General features: G+C 58.0%; 1 protein-coding gene across 1 annotated transcript; it reads right to left on the minus strand.

The window, feature by feature from the left end:
- Nucleotides 1–238: 238 nt before the first annotated feature.
- BRINP2 (BMP/retinoic acid inducible neural specific 2) lies at nucleotides 239–13912 on the minus strand. Its single transcript, XM_074908292.1, has 8 exons — nucleotides 13724–13912; nucleotides 6460–6827; nucleotides 4424–4614; nucleotides 4081–4271; nucleotides 3586–3691; nucleotides 2991–3227; nucleotides 2574–2796; nucleotides 239–2244 (listed from the first exon to the last, which is right to left on the minus strand). Exons 2-8 carry the CDS (start codon nucleotides 6759–6761, stop codon nucleotides 1128–1130), a joined length of 2367 nt encoding a protein of 788 aa, XP_074764393.1. The 5' UTR covers nucleotides 6762–6827; nucleotides 13724–13912; the 3' UTR covers nucleotides 239–1127.
- Nucleotides 13913–16292: the final 2380 nt, after the last annotated feature.

Here is a 16292-nt window from a genome sequence, read left to right on the forward strand (position 1 = left end):
CGTCCCTCCAAGTTAATGAAGATGTGGACAGGAGACAGATGGCCAGCCCATGCAGTGGCATCTCCCCTCCTTGGGAGCATTGGCTGAAATCCAGAGAGCAGGATGGTGCGGAGACATGGCAGGGGGACTTGGCAGCTGGACATGCACAGCAGCCTCCTCGCCCTCCCCTCCTGCTGCACAGCAAGGGAAAAGCCAGGGCCAGAGATGACAGTAACTGTTGGGGTTTTTTTGTGTTTTTTGTTTTTTTAATTTCAGTTGGTTTTGGTTGCTCTTATGTTCAAAAAAGGCATTTTTTAAAAAATATATTAAACAGATACATTTTACTAAGATGTCTCTTGGCTGAAGCCACCGACAAGAAATTACACTCCCCAAATAAATAGGCTTAAAAAAACCCTTCCCAAACAAAACAAATAAATACATACATAAATAAAACTTTTTTTTCTTTCTTTCTTTTGTTTTAGGTTTCCCTTTTTTTTTTTTCTTTTGTAAGGAATTGCAGCCCAGAGGTCTCCCCCCGCTGTCTGTGATGGCAGCCTCCATTGGGTGGGTGCCAGGTCCTTCCCACGCAAGGGGTGATGATGCCTCGGTACCACAGCAGGCATGAGATGCTTGTGGAGAGGCCCCAGGAGAGATCTGCTGGGTCTCAAGGGCTTGTGGTGTGGTCCCCCACAATGCCATGTGCGAGGGCATGGATACAGGAAGGGTCTTAGGTGATGCCAAAGCGAAGGTGCTGGTAGAAACCTCTCTTAAAAAGACTACAAAAGTTGGGATGCTGAGGAGACTGCCGCTGGAGGATCCTCATGGTGGGTTGGGCATCTGCTCCATCAGGGCCAGCAGCTGCCTCTGGCCAGGCCACATTCCCCCGGACACTGACAGGGCAGCTGTGCTGGCATTGTCCCCACGCTCAGAGCCAGTCTGCGCTGCGTGAGCCATCCCTCCTCCATAGTGTCCTCCATCTGCTCAAGCCCTGCATCTCTTTGGCCAGTCGCTGGGTGTACCATGGAAGCACGCAGTTGGCACTAAGGTAAGGCCTTGATTTAATTTTTTAGGTTGTTTTTTTTTTGCCCCTGCCCCGAGGAGTCCTTTCTCCTGGCCCCCTCACTCTGAGATTGGAGCAGCTCTGGCTGTTAGCTGCACAGCTTGCCCATCTCCTGTTCTACTGTGTTGGGCAGCTTGGCATTGAAGGCCCTCAGGGAGGATTGGATCCTCACCACCTCATTGTTGGCCAGCTTGAGCCTGTGGCGGAGCAAGCACGTGAAGAGGTCGAGGCGGGTTTTGCCAGGGGGTGACAACCTGTTCACCCTGTCCCTGATCTCCAACAGCTGGAGCATGGCTGAATCCTGGGAGCCCTGGGTATAGGGGTAGTCCAGCTGAAGGATCAGGTCACGAATAGCATCCGGTTCAAAGGGCAGGCTGTAGCCAAAGACTTGCAAGCTGTTGATTTTCATGTACCCCAGGTTCTTGGAGGGATCTGCCATCTCCAAGGGTTCATAGTAGATCGTCTCGTTGGAGCTGTCATCCAGAGATTTGATGCGGCTCCTCAAGTAGACGTGTACCGTTTCAAAGAAGGTCTTCCACTTGTTGCCCAAGGTGAGCGTCCAGTTTTGACACTGGGCAGAGGCATCTACAGTAGTCCTTTCCCAGTCTGGGAAGCTGCCCTCATTGACGGGCATGAACCAGCTCTCTGAGTGGCTTCCCCCAAAGGGGTTGACGTAAATGGCCATGACAGGCTCCAGCGTGCTGTTCTTGGTGAGGCAGATCTGCAGGGAGAGGGCCAACATCACATGAACCAGCCCAGGCTTGTACTTGTTGCTTTTCAGGGTCAAGAGCATGCGCTTCCTCCAGGAGGGGTCAAACCAGCTCCCCAGGCGCATGTCATTGCTGATGAAGATGGAGTGAACCTCGATGCGGCTGTCCCGTTTCTGCAGAAGGTACTTGAGCTCCAAGTCCTGCAGGTCTGTCTCTAGCCCCAGATAGTGCTCCAGTGAGTCAGCCACCTCAGGGCGGCAGAAGCCCTGGGCAAGCACGTAGCCGTGGTTGCAGGTCCCGCAGCGGGTGCTGTTGTCCTCGGCACAGCTGGCACAGGCTGGCCCCTCACCCAAGGCACACGGTATGGAGCCCTGGCAGGAGGGCTGGTCAGGGGGACACGTGCAGCTGTGGCTTTCCTCCAGGAAGGTCCCAGGCACAGTGGTCTCACTGCAGTACAGGAGTGACTGTGCGCGGCTCCACCAGTAAGGGAGGGACCTGGTAGAAAAGAGACATGGGATGAGAGGTGCTTTACATGGCATCTTTTGGGGTGTGACTGACCTTCCCTAGGGATGGAAGAGCTGCCCACCTTGTGCCCACTTTCCTGCACTGCTGGTGGCCCCCCATGAACTGAGCCCCATTTGTTACCTCCAGGCTTGGACCAACCTCTCAGGGCCACATCCCATGGTGGCACGGCTTCCCCTCTGCCTGCTCACCCCTGGGCAATGCCCAGTTCCAGCCACGGGGAGGCGGGCCGTGGGTCTGAATCCCCCTCAGGGCTCTGAGCAGTGTCCCTGGCGTGGGGTGGGGATGCCATGGCACCCTACCTCTCCTTCGGCAGTTTGAAGCGAGGTTGCTGGTGGCAGCGTTTGCTGAGGTTGAAGAGCCGCCGGATGAGTCGGTGTGTTTTCCTGGAGAGCAGCTTCAAGCTGGTGCCCAGCTGCTGGTAGCGATGCTGGACGTCCAGATCCATGGCCCAGAAGTGGGAGATGACTGTCCTGTTCAGGAAACGGTCCCCAGGGAGCCTCTTCACCAGGGCCTGAAACTCCTCTGCAGGGGGAGAGAGGTGGCATCAGCAGACTCAGGAGAGCAAGCGCTAATGGTAGGGCTGGAGGCAACCTCCCTCCACCTGGACTCTCGGATCTTCACAGTGAAACAACCACCCTGGATCCTGCCCTGGAGCCGCACCACCCAAGGAGGGGTTGCAGGGAAGGAGTTGCTTGGTGGGGTCTCCCCAGCCTCACCTGACTCCTCAAACTGGGCGTGGTGGGTCTCCCAGGCTCGCTGGAGCTGGGTCAGGCTGTTCTCCAGCGCCTGGACGTCAGCCTCAGGGCAGTTGCAGCTGGGGAAGGTGGGCTGGCACTGGCAGCGGCAGTCGCTCCGGCGGCACACCAGCTCCCCCGCCGAGCTGCAGGCGATGTAGCTGAGGGCAGCTGCCACGAACCTCTCCCGCAGGTAGGAGGGGAGCACCGTCTGCAGCCCTGTGAGCGGGAGGCAGCCCCAAGAACCTCAGGGCATGTGCAGAGCCCCTCAAAAACATCACCCGAATGAGGAGTGAGCAAGCCTTCCCCCTCCCCAGGCTCCCACCCTCGCATGATTTTCATATCAATTTACAGTGGAGCCGCTTGTCTGGGCTCTGCATCGATCTTGGTTCCTCTTGGCAGACAAGCAACAACCTCATCCTGCCCAGCTTTGATTATTTTCATACCCCCTCCTCCCCAGCCCTTAAATTAAAAGTAGCATCTCGAGCCAGCATCTTCCCCTGTGGCCCCCTGTGCACCCTCAAGCATCCCACGGTGGCACTTGTCCATCACCACATCCCCACCAGCCCAGTCCTACCTTGGAGCTGCACTTTGTTCTCGGGGCTCTGCACCAGGACAGAGCTCACCGAATCCAGGTTGTCATAGTTGCTGCAGCCAAGCGGCCCCGTCCGTGTTTCAGTCACCTAAGGGAGGGGACCCGCAGGTGCTCAGGGACACAGGAGGAGACCTAGGATGCATGTCAGCCCGCAAAAAGTGTTGCAGATAACCCCTGGCCTGGCTTGCTGTGCCCCACTCTCCATAGCAAGGAGATGCTTGGGGAGGAGAACTAATTGCCTGCTAATTGGCTTGTTGACAGGCAGCAGCCCTGCCTGCAGCCCGCTGAAAAATGTGCCTTCATTAGCGTGCCCAATTTCCCATAAATAACGCAGATGTGCTAACTTTGCCTGCTCTCCCCTCCCCGGGATACAATGTTGCTTTAGGGTCTTGTAGCCCACCATGGAGGGGCTACTGCCAAGGTAGGTCCGGGGCCACTGTCTTCCCACGCTGCCCTCTCCCTCTCCCCCTCACCTACCTTGATGGCAGCCGTGGCGATCTGGATGTGGTGGAGCCGGCGCAGCGTGCTCTCCCGGTCGATGAAGTAGGAGGCTGCCAGCTGGTGCAAGGTCTCCAGTGAGACCCCTGAGCTGTTCCCGGCCCCCCCGGTGGGTTCTGCCCTCCGGTTCAGCTTGCGCTTGTCCACAAATATGGTCAGGGACTCCTCTCCTGGAGGGACACGTGATGCTTTTGGGGTGCTGCAGGGCTCCCCCCATTCCCCTTCATGGCCATATTTCTCCTGCAGTGCTTATTTTCCCACCCTCCCTCCTCTGCCTTGTGCCAGGGAAGTGATCAGGGAGCAAACACCCACCAGCACTCACCTCCCAGTGTGGCGGCGAGCAAGAAGTGGGTCCCATACTTTTTGATGAGGCTGTCGGTGATCTGCTGGGGACTGGGTCGGCGTCCCAGCAGGCGGATGTTGCGGATGAATTCAGGGGCCAAGGGAAGTGGTAGGCCAAAGAAGTCTTTCCTCTCCAAGGCCAAATTATTCACCTTCCAACGAGCAAACTCTCTGCGGGAGGAGAGTGGCAGTGGAGAGAGGGTTCAAAGCCAGTCTGGCCATGCCAAACACATGCAGTCCCCTCCACTGTCCCCAATTTCCACCTCGGGGTAGGGAATCAGTAGGTGGAAAAACTCCCATTGGGACCATCCTGACCTCCCCATCACCACAGCAGAGGTGAAAGACCCACTGTTTGCACTCACCAGCTATAAATCTAGCTAGGACGAACGCCTCATCCCTCCCTAAGCCATCAATGACGATAACGAGCTACAAGCAGCAGAGATGCCCGATATTGATTAATCAGGCACCTCTGGCAGGCATTAATCACAGCCCAGGGAAGGGCCAGAGCCTGTTCCAGTCCGCTGGGCTGGGTGGGCCTCATCCATCCTCCATCCCCATGCCTATGGATCCAGGTGAAAATCCAGCATCTGGGAGCTTCATGGTTTTAAGTATCAGCAGTGTTTTGTAGGAAGCTGGAGGTGTTTGGGTGTGGTGGAGTTGGTGGTGGGTTCCCTTGTAGCCCTGGAAGCTGTCAGTGTGCCCCACCAGCCCCCCAGCATCGCCTGGCCCCAGGGAGGGGTCTGCCAGCCTGCCACTGCTTGGAACAGCCAGCAGCCGGGTAAACAACCAGCATGGGCCCATTTCAGCCTAATCTTCAGCATTTTCCTCTAATTAAAACCAGGCAGTGGCTTTCAGACAGTTTAACTGGGGCTGGCTGGGAAAGGGAAAAGGAAAGAGGGGTGGATGGATGCAAAGCAGCCGAGGGGTGCCAGGTGGCCTCTCATGATTTTTGGGCCCAGAAAGTGGGATGTTGGGGTCAGGAGCAGAACTGGGGGTGAAGGAGGGGAGGATGCTGCCTCTCCCCTTGCGCTCACACTCCCTGGGTGTTGGGGCGTGTGGGGCTGGGGGGCCAGGAGCCCCTGCACCAGTTCCCCCCCATCCCATCCCACAGGCAAAGCAAACCCTGAGCCAACCGCTGTCCCTCCAGCTGCTCCTTCCCATCCCACCACCGTCACCAGCAGCATCCCTGGAGGATGCAGGTCCCTCAGCATGGCAGCATCAGTGCGTAGGAAAGGGGTGAGGAGCTCTCTGGGGGTGCCAGGCTGCATAACAAGGCTACCATCCCAGCACCTACGTCACCTTCCCCAGTGGCCAGGCTTTGCTCTGCTGCTGGAACCCCCAGGGCTTGGCTCCAGCGATAGAGGGAAGGGGAAAGGGCTTGTTATCAAGACATGACAGCCCCAATTGCTGGGAGGCAGTGAAGTGGGTTTCCCATACTGGCTGTCATGAGGTGGCCCTTTGCTGGGGTCACTGGATCCTACTGCTGCCAATCTGGTTCTCTACTGGTAAGAAGCCCCTTGAAGCATTGCTCCCCACACACGTAGCATCGCACTGCTGCAGTCTACGGTGTGACAGCAGCGGGGACATGCCAGGGGTCAGTCAGGGTGGCTTTTTGCGAGCCCCAGCAGCATCCCAGCCCCAGATGACTGGCAGTCCAGGCAGGCTCAGTAATTTGGCACAGAGATGTCTCTGTGCGTGGCAAAAGGATAAAAGGAGCATCCCTCCATGACTCCAACCATCAGGGCTGATCCCATCTCAACCTGCACACCAAATCACTCCTGGCTCAGGGCAAATCCTGCCTGGACCCCATCCTAGCCCATCTTGGGGGACTGCTGTTATACTCCCTGGGAAAGAAGCATCTCACATACACCTGCCCGCTGTCTCTCACAATGGACAGCCTCCTCCCACACGTGGAGGTCCACTTGTGCGGATTAAAGCAGGTCCATCTCCGCTCCGCCGTGCCTCCCACAGCCCCCCATACCACAGATCCCACCTGGGGTGCCCACGGCCTCTCACCTGTAGATCCTGTACCTGGTGGTGAAACCTTGCCGGTAGCGCTCCATGAAGTCCACGTACTCCTGGGCTCGGTAAAAGGGTCCGCGGTCGGTGAGGAGCCAGTCGAGGGGTGCCCGGCCGGAGGCAGAGAAGGAGGAGGAGGAGGAGGAAGGCGTTGCAGGGGCAGCATGCTGCTGGGGCACCGTGCTGCCCGCCGCACCGGTCACCCCCCAGCGGCAGCACGTGCTCAAGGCCAGAAGGGCCAGTGGCCATGGGAGCATCAGCGGGGGCCCGTCAGCGCGCGGGAGGTCCTGCTGCCCCATCCTGCTGCCCCCCGACTGGCTTCTTCATTCTCTTGCCTCGCGGCGATCCTCCGGGACAGTCCTGCCCTGCAATTGCACCGCACAAAGTGGGGAGCCTGTGAGGCCAGTGGCACAGGGTGGGGTTCCAGAGGGCGTCAGGTTGACAAGGATATGAACCAGGTGTAACCATGAGCTAAGGGAAGGCGGGGTTTGCTTTGGGGATGCTGCTGAAGGGAAAGCTGTGCTCTGGGGAGAGCCACACACCGGGCATGGACCGGTTGTGCCACAGGAGAGTTTGTGGGGTCAGGAGTGCTAGCTGCTGCTGAAATGAAATGAAAACCTGGCTAGTGCCTGTTTGAGAAATTTCTGGCTTTTTCTTTATGTTTTTCTCTGCAGTGCATTGGCCCGGTGAGCCAAGCTTGCTGCTACGGGGTGCCTGTGTGGTGGGGACAGTGGCCTGCCTCTGCACCCTGCACTTTGGGGATGCCATCATAAGCATGTGCAGCTTATTTTAGGGGGGCTAAAAAATAATAAGCATAGGGAACTAGAAAAAAAATAGCTTCTCTAAATATGGGTTGAGCTGTGTATGGGTAACATTAGACTTGACTTTGCATCCTGCCAGTGGCTGAGATGATGGATGGGCAGATGGATGGATGGAGGTCCACCCCAAGGCTGGCTGGGATGATTGTGGTGGTGTTTTGAATGCAGTTGGTGTTTATCTCAAGCCAAGACCTTTCTGCTTTCATAGCCCAGCGTGGCAGTACCTGCGGGAGTGAAGATGGATCTTTGCTGGGAGCAGCAGCCCTGGGGCCAGAGCCTGAATTTGCAAGTGAAGGGGAGCTGCAAGGTCTGGCAGAGCCAGGGCGAGGTGAGGTGTCCTGCTGTCTGCCTAAAAATAGGGACCCCATCTCTGCAGTGCTTTCAGGGGAGGCGATTTTCATTCCAGGAGGGTGGCTGGTGGGGGCCTGGAACCCAAATGCTCGCCCCTGCAGAGCACACACCAGCTCCATGTTCTCCCAAACAGGGATTTGCCAGATGAATCGACGTGTTGTAACATGTATTATTATTTTTTCCAATTTTTTTCCTCCCTCTCTTCTATTTTTAAACCTTTAAGGGTGCACATTGATTACACTTTCTCAGGTTCTCGCTCAGCCCGCGAGGCTGGGGCCCTGTTAATTTTAAACAAAAGATGAGATTTTCGCATCACCAGATTGGGAGTGCCAGGGCAGCAGGGCGGGCAGGGGTGAGCAGGAAGAGCAGGCAGGGTTTTTTCTGTCCCCCCATGCACTATCTTTCCGTGTATTACCTTGTTTTCTCCCAACCTTGCAGGCAGCCACATAACACACCGGTCATTGCCTCCTGTTCCTAGTACGTGGAGTCCCCATGGCCACAATGTGGCCAAATCCTGTCTCAAACAAACAGGTTCCCATGTCAGTGTGGGCAGGGGAGCCCCCAATGTCAGGCTGTTGTCCTCACTCTGCACCTCGAGTGTTGGGGGGGGGGGGGGAATCTGTCCTCGCCAAAACGAGGCAGGACCACGTGTCAGCTGCTCATGTGCTGCCACGTGTGGGTGATGGCTGAGCAGCTGAGGCACTTTGGCTGCTCTGAAATCCTCCCTGCCTGCTTCCCTGCCTGCAACCAAAGCTGGGCCAGGGGAAAGCAGGCAGATGGGAAGCAGCAGCTGCCTGAAACTGGCAAGCACCTTGCTCTCCTCCCCAGGAATACCTGTAGATGCAATTAAAATTGAGGTGGCCTGGGGACCAAAGAGCCTAAACCCTCCTGGCCTGCCCCTGCCCTGCAGCCATAGGTCCTGCTGCTGCCCTGTACGGGGTGACCCAGGCAGCTGGGGGACAAGCTGCCGTGCCCAAGAGGGTCCCTCTTCCCTATAGCAGGAAGGAAAGCAGCACTCTGGCTCTTGGCTGAGAAGCTGAGGTCAAAGATCCTTGAACAGCATCTTTCTAAACCCTGCTCATGGAAACACACTGCTTGTAGTATTAAATGTGGCTGTGCCAGCAAAACACCTTGCTTAAATAGCTGGCACACTAGGTAGCTGGCCAGATGCACCAGAGACAGGCTTGGCACGGCCAATCTCCTTGTCCCCTTCATCATCTGTGGCTTTTAGGTGGCTCCTGACCACCTCCAGCTGAAGCGGGGCTGGGCTGGGGAGCAGGGATTGCTCCCTGGCTGGCCCACTCTCCCCTCTTCCTCCACCCAGGTCTGTACAGCCAAGGGGATGCTTTTCTATGAGCGCTGTGGGAGACTGGCCTCATCCATCGCCACTTCACACCACCACAGACTGGTACAAGTGGTCTTCCACCAGTCACTGAGCTTCCCTCCCTGAGGCTTTCCTGGTGTAAATGAGGAGGATGTGGAAGCATCCTTCCTTTGATTCAGAGGAGGGGATTTTTTTGGGGGGGGGAACAGGCAGAGCACTGTCTCTTCCAGCAAATCACCCTGTGTGCCAACAGCTTTCCACCAGCACTGACCAGCCGCTTGCCGCCACCACCACCACCATGGGGGACACCCCCACGTGCCTTCCCCAAGAGGGGCTCCCTGTGCTGTCCTTCCCCTCCAAATCCCACCTCTCCTCCCAGCACCACAGCTCAAGGCAGCAAACTTCATCTGGGTCACCACTGTGGGGACAGATACTGGGGATTGAGCCACCTTGGGCCACCTCTTCCCTAGGGCTGCAGTCCCCATCTCAGCTAAACCATTTCAGCTTGCTCTGCTGTCTTCTCCGGGGAGCTTATTCCAAGATTCATGGCTGAATGCGAGACGTTTCCTTGTGGCCACCTCATATTTTACTACAGAACAATAAAAATAGTCTGAATTGGGTATGGCTGGTGCAAATCCAGCAAAAGTCCCCTCCTGGCATGCAGAATCCCTTAAAGCAGCAAAGTTTCCAACCTCGCTAAATGAGCTCTTTCTCACACCTGCCTCTTATTTACACCGTGAGTGCTGGCACCTCCGAGGCAGGCTCTTGCTTGGGGACGGGTGCTGACGCACGTGAGCATCCTTGCCAACAGAAACTTGAAGTCCCAAGTCAGGCAGGAGTGGGCAAGCCACCGCTGTCAGGAGAGCCAGCAACAGGGGCAGCGCTGAGTTATACAGCAAGCGTATCCTGAAGGAGCAGCTTTCCCGCACCATCATTAGCTGAGCTAATTTATTTGCTCATATCAATCACGGGTATATAAAATAAGTTCATGCAGAAATTGCTATAGCCCTGTACAATCCCACAGATGGGGGGCGGGGGGGGGGTGGCTCTGGTTTTGCTGAGAGGCTGCGGCTGCTGCTCTGCAGGGATGGGGGCAATGCTTACCAGGGTGCACCTCCGCCTGCTCACACCAGCATTCTTTGGAAATGAGTAACCCCCTTGACCTTACTACTAGAGCTGGAAATAACTTTCTAATCACTTTTCCTTGATCCAAAAGAATGAAGATTTGATGAGAAGCATCTGACTTTTTTTTTTTGATTTAGGGTTTTGCATCACAAAAGTTGGAAAACTTCCAGCTTGTTAATTTTTTTTTCCCCTGCTCTCTCTATAAAAATCTTAAAGCGAAGGAAGAAGAGTGCCAATGCAAATACTCTTGGCAAACTTTCCTAGGACCACAACCTCCTTCCTGGCCAAGTTTTCCTGATCTTGTTGCAGCCCTCTGTGTCCCCATTGCCTGCAGCAGAAAGCCCCGGTGTCCCTGCAGTGAGGGCCGACGCACAGCCCAGATGTCACTCATCATGAGCCTCATCTTAAAAATAGCTTATCACAATTTCTAGAGGTGCCCTCCCACCCTTGAGATGGCAATGGGAGTGGTGGGTGTCTTCATCCAAAATGGCTCAAGAGACTGAGGCAGGATGGTGTAAGGTGTGGACAAGGATGCTCGAGTCCCCAGCAAGCAGCTCAGATGAGCTGCAAAAGCCTTTTTCTCCTGCCCTTGGAGCTGACGGTGACAACAGCAACATCCTGCCAAGTTATGCCGAGGTCCTGCTTGCTTCCATGCTGACGGTGTCTCCAGAGCCATGCGCTCCACCACTAATCAGGCTGAGTTTGATAATTAAGACGTTAGCTAATTGTCAGGGACATTAACATTGATTTCTGCCCTTTCATGCTGAGGAGTGGGTCTAGAGATAGATAAACTGGGAAGCATGCGCTGGGGAGAGGCTGTGGTGGTATTTGCTTCGTGCTGTGGGGAAGCACAGGACTCGAGCATTACCCCCTGTAAAGGCTGAGTCAAAGCCTGGAGCAAAAGCAGCACCTAATGTCCGCAGCAGGCAGAGCCATACCTGCTGGTGGCAGAGCTGTGGGACATGCCCGGCCATGGGGGCTGGTCCCTGGTGCATGGCAGGAGCAAAGGTGCATCCATGCAGGAGCAGGGAGTGATGGGGATGGGTCTCGATCTCCCCGCAGATGTCTTTTAGTGGGAATGAACATCAAACTTAGTGACTGAGTCACCTTCTCATTAAACGCGGGAAAACTATATTGAATTAAGGCCACTTAAAAGAGTCCGGGCAGAGGCTAAGTGCAGTTTAGTTTCTGAAGTGGCTTGACTCAGCTGAGCTATGCCTATGTGAATTCACGCAGGCACCCAGGGCACCTCTTGCTCTGCCACTTGCATCCCCCAGGACAGACAATCCCAAAGGACTCAATCCTGCAGGATGCTCATCCCCTTGTGCCAGAGCCACCAGCCTCGCTCGGGGCTCCGTGGGACCCAGCTCCCTTGTGCCCAGCCCTGCCTGTGCTGCTGCCTCCACTACCCCTCCGGCCCTGTCGTGGTTTGCAATGAGCTGCAGCCGCCGGGCTTGCATCCGCACGCTCCCAAGGAAGCGCCAGGGCCTCATTGATTTGCCGGGGTAATTAAGAGAGCGAGCCAGGCACCGCCGGAGTGACAGCAGCACGGTAATCACTGGCAAAGTGGGCACGGCAGGGTGCTGTCAGCCGCCTGGCACCCGGCCTGCGGAGACGTGGCTCCAGGCAGTGAGTGTGGGGACAGTCACCTCGGAGCCTGCCATCCCTGTCCCAGCAGCAATGCCAAAGATCACAGTGGTGGCCGTGAACCGATTCTTGCTATGCTTTGGCAAACCACCCCCTGTAGCTGTTCAGTCACTATTTCTAGGTGACTTTAAGTCACTGCCTTCACCCCCCCAGCTCATGAGATGGGTTTAAAAACCTGGAAGACTTGATGAATCGAGCTCCTTTTATTAGCTTTTCTTCACATCCTTAAAAGCAATACACTTGAAGATGAGAGCAAGAGAAAATAGCAGAAAATCCCAGGACTCAGGGAGCTAAGGATTTGCATAAGACATCAAATGAGATGAAGCCTGGGCTGTCATCAGGGGAGACAGCAGCTGCATGCAACGTGTCGCACCAGCGCCATGTGTTCTGCCCTCTGGCTTTGCCCACCCGAGACTTTCACACCCACAGGCAGAAAGCCTCTTAAAAGAGCAATGTGTGAAATACAACTCCCCCCAGCACAGCGACGACAGCAGCAGCAACACCACCAGCCTCCCCCTGCCTTGTGCTGAGCTCTCAGCCTTAAACATCCCTGCAGATGGGGCTCCGGGGCCGGGGAAGAGCATCCTGCAGCCCCCTCCCCAGAGAGGATTGTTCCTCCTCCCCCCCCCCGCGATGGACCCCGCAAGCCGAGTACCGGCCTCACGTAGGAGCTGGAGGCAGTGCAAGGCGGGGACTGCTCCTCCCACCACCCATCCCTTGCCTTTGCACAGGTGACAAGTGTCACGGGTGGGCAGCGATGCGCGGCGGCAGCTCGGCGTTAGCAGCACAGGGTAAAGAAGGCGGTGGGTGGCTGGTGCTGGGCAGAGAGAGGGAGAAGATGTGGGGTGTCAGAGTGGGGCCATCCCCCTTCCCAGCACCCTGCTGCTCCCCAGGTCTCCAAACTGTCACGGAACCTCCCCATCAAAACCAGCTCCGCGTGGGAAAAAAGTGCAGGGGCCTCCTCGCAACATCCCCGGGGCTGGTAGGCACCCTCCTGGCTGCTGACAGAGGGGGGACACTGACATCTGCCGGCGGGTCCCCCCGGCCCCGCAGCGCCCCAGCTCCCCCCCACCCCCGGCCCCGGGACCACGGCGAGGGGCGGCCCCAGGACCCGCCAGCTCTGCCCCGAGGCAGCCTGGGGAGCGGCGGCGAGTGGGCCCCCCCCGAGGAGGGCCGGGCCGGGGTGGACATCCCTGTGCTGAGAGCTGATGCTCTCGAGCTCGGTACATTAAAAAGCCAGAGTTTGGTTTCCTACTGGAAAAAAAAAAAAAAGTCTTCGGTGAAGGGAATTGAGCCTCTCAGCCGGGGACACACACCGCCCCCCCTGCCCCGCTCTCCCGGAGCTGCCGGGGGCTGCTGTCACCGCACCGCGCTGTAACCCCACGCAGCGCTGGGGGGGAAAACACCATCCCACGGGTCACCCGCTCCTCGCCTCGGGCCGCTGCTCCCACGGGAGAGCCGGCAGCACCGGGGACCCCCTTCCTCCTCATTTCTACGCGCCCAACAGCCAAATCCGTGTCGGGGCATTTCGGGGGGCACCTGCCCCCGTCCCCGCGGGCCCAGGGCAGCTCCTCGCAGCATCTCTCTCGGCGCGGGGCACCCTGCACAAGCAGCAGGTTTCCCGCCTCACGGGCGCCTTGTTTACCCCGACAGCCTGCCAGCACCCGGTGCCAGCGGGCCGCTCGCAACCCCCGGACCTGCTGGGCCCCGCACCAGGCACCGTGGGGGGCTCTCGCCCGGGAGCGGCTCGTTGCCTTCCTCCACCCCCGTCCTCACCGAAACCAGCCCGGAGCGGGGAGGCAACTTGGCCAAGGCCACCGACCGAGCCGGCGGCGGCCGAACCGCGTTTCCACCCTCGCGCACGGCGGTACCGGGGATCGGCGCCGTGCGGGGCCGCGGGGCCCCCCGCGCCGCTCCTTCCCCTTCCCGCCCGTCATCGGCGGGGTCCCCGCGCCAGCTCCCGCCCCCCCCTCCCCGGCCCCGCAGCAAGACTCACCCCAGGCTCCCGCTCAGCGCCGGCGGGGCACCGGCCACCTCTCCGTCCCGTCCCGTCGTGCTCCGCTCCGCCTCAGCGGCCCCGGGCCCGGCCCCGCCGCCGCCTCCGGGCCGCCCCGCCCCGCCCCATCGCCTGGCGGGCAGGCGGCCCCCGGCGGCCCCGCCACCATCCCGGGGTCGCGATCGGGCTCCCCCCGCCGCCGGCTCCGCGCCGGGTCCAGCCGCGCTCCGCGGGCAGCGGCGCCGCCGCGCGATAATATATGCAGAGGCAGCAGCCAATCGAAGGCGCCGCCGGCCTCCCCGCGCCTTCCCATTGGCGGTGCCGCGCTGGGGGCGGTGCGGCGCGGCGCGGCGCGGCGGGGGACACGCGTGGATGGCGCGGGGGTCGCGGCCCGTGGGCGCTCCGCCCGCTCCCCGGCCCGCACAGCCGCGGGGGCCGCCGCCGGCCTCCCCCCTCCCTCCTCCCCGGCCCCCAGAGCCGCCTGTCCCCGCGGGAGGGACGCGTGGGCCCCCCACGGCGCCTGGGGGCGGGGGGGCGCTGCCTCGAGGCCCCAATGTCGCGCCGGAGTGCCGCGGCACCGGCTCCCTCCGGCCCGTGAAGGAATCTGGGTCGTGCCGAATTACACCGCCGACACCGCTAAACCCTTACCGAGGGTGAGGGTGTCACGGGTGGGGCGTTACCGGCAAGAGGGTGCCACCGGTGACACTGGATTTACTGTTTTCTGCTGTTTTCTTCTTAAATGTTTTATTTACTTTTATGCATTATTCACGCCTCCTACCAAGCCTTTTTTGCTCCTCTCGGTGCAGTGCTGGGAGCTAGCGGGGTATCCCTCTCAGGGATGCACCCCATTTTCAAACAGGGGCTGAAAGGAATTCCCTCGGGAATAATGCAGTTGCACCTTGTTTTCAGGGAAAAAAAAAACCCTTCTTTTAACAAATTTGTGTCCCCTGGTGAAAGAAGAGCAGCAAAAGGGCCTGGCGGGGTCCCTCCACAGGGGTTTGTTTCCCTGTGACCCCCAAAGGAGGGCCATGCCCCATCCTACAGAGCACCGCTGCTTATTTTTCCTGATTTTTTTAGTTTCTGCTGGCCAACAGGTGCCGGCAGGGGACGGTGCTGCTGAAACACCTCCCCAGCTAGCTGACTTCTGAAAACCCTCTTGTTGTTACACCTTTACTGCTCAGCTCTGGTTGTTCAATGAGACTGGTGGTGAAAATGGGTAATTTCTGGCAAGCATGCTTTTCCTCCCCAAAATATAGCGGGTTACTGCAAGGTTATAAATCAGAAGCAAGTCTGGGGAAAAGCACCCCCTGTGACTCTTCACTTAGTGTGCTTGGGGCATGGTGTTGCCCCCTCGCAGTGCCCACGTTGGGGCGTGTTAAGCTTCAGAGAGATAGCACCAGTGGAGGAGAAATTTGGGGAAATCCCCACAGCTGCTGCAAGGTGAGGAGAAAAGCACTGGGGGGGAAAAAAAAAAAAAAAAAAAAAAGAAAAGAAAAAATATTGCAAGATTTTTTTAAAGTAATGGGTATCTGCTGGTTGTGGGTTTTTTTTGGAGGTGCCAGGTAGGATGGAGCCATGCCCCATGCAAGGAGCTAGCATGGAGCTGGTGGAGTGGGAGCGCCACTTTTGGGGCACCCCTCTGCTTCACTGGTGTCAGCCGGCAGAAGCCTCCAAAGGAGAAACCAAACCGGAGTGGCTGTGGCTGTGTGTCCCTGCTGGGCTGGGCCCAGGCCTTTCACCACACACCGGGACAACATCTACCGCCGGGATGTTTTGGTGGCAGGACGCAGGTGTCTTCAGGAAGGTTTGGCAGTTGGGTAGGCCCTCGGTGCTTCTTCAAGCTCACTTAGAGAGCGACAATAAAAAGCATCTGCTGCAAAATGAACAAGCAGGTTTGGGGTTGGCCTTTATGCATCCAGTGTCTTTTTTTTTTTTCCAAATACCCAGGCTTGGGGGGTTTTGGAGGTCTGTGTCTTCTGAAATTTTCGAGGTCCGGAACTTCTGGTCTGTGACTTCTGGCATTTTGGGGTCCATGACTTCTCCTGGGACTTTGGAGGTCTATGATTTCTTCTGGGACTTTACAATTCATGACTTCTGCTGGGATTTTGGAGATCTGGGATTTTGGAGGTGCTTGAGTTCTCCTGGGGTTTGGGGGTCTGTGACTTCTCAGGGATTTTGGAGGTCTTGGATTTTGGAAGTCTGTGAATTCTCCTGGGATTTTGGGGTCCATGACTCCTCTGGGGATTTTGGAGGTCTGTGACTTCTCCTGGGAGGGTACCTGTAAGCTTTTCTCAGTGCAGAAGGAGGCAAAGGCAGCCGGGCCGGGCCAGGCAGCACCGGCACCGCTCTGCAGCCCTCCCAGTTTTCCAGGGATGCGGGAAAAAATTGGGGGGGGGGGGGGGGCGGGGGTGCGGTCGCGGTGCCGGGAAAACCGATCCTTTCGGTGCCGAGCCGAGCCGTGTCGTGCCGATCCTCCCGGTGCCGAGCCGAGCCGCGCCGAGCCAAGCCGCGCCGCACGGGGAGGCGCCGGGCTCCGGTCCCCGCCCCTCGCCGCCGCCGCCGCCGCCCG

The sequence above is a fragment of the Athene noctua genome, chromosome 5 (genome assembly GCF_965140245.1).
Source record: "Athene noctua chromosome 5, bAthNoc1.hap1.1, whole genome shotgun sequence".
Lineage (NCBI taxonomy): Eukaryota > Metazoa > Chordata > Aves > Strigiformes > Strigidae > Athene > Athene noctua.

Coding starts and splice junctions, on each gene's coding strand:
- BRINP2 (XM_074908292.1), bottom strand. CDS start 6,761: ATGGGGCAGCAGGACCTCCCGCGCGCTGACGGGCCCCCGCTGATGCTC. Junction 3,692..4,080: donor TCGCCACGGCTGCCATCAAG/GTAGGTGAGGGG, acceptor CCCCTCCCTTAG/GTGACTGAAACACGGACGGG. Junction 3,228..3,585: donor GAACAAAGTGCAGCTCCAAG/GTAGGACTGGGC, acceptor TCCCGCTCACAG/GGCTGCAGACGGTGCTCCCC.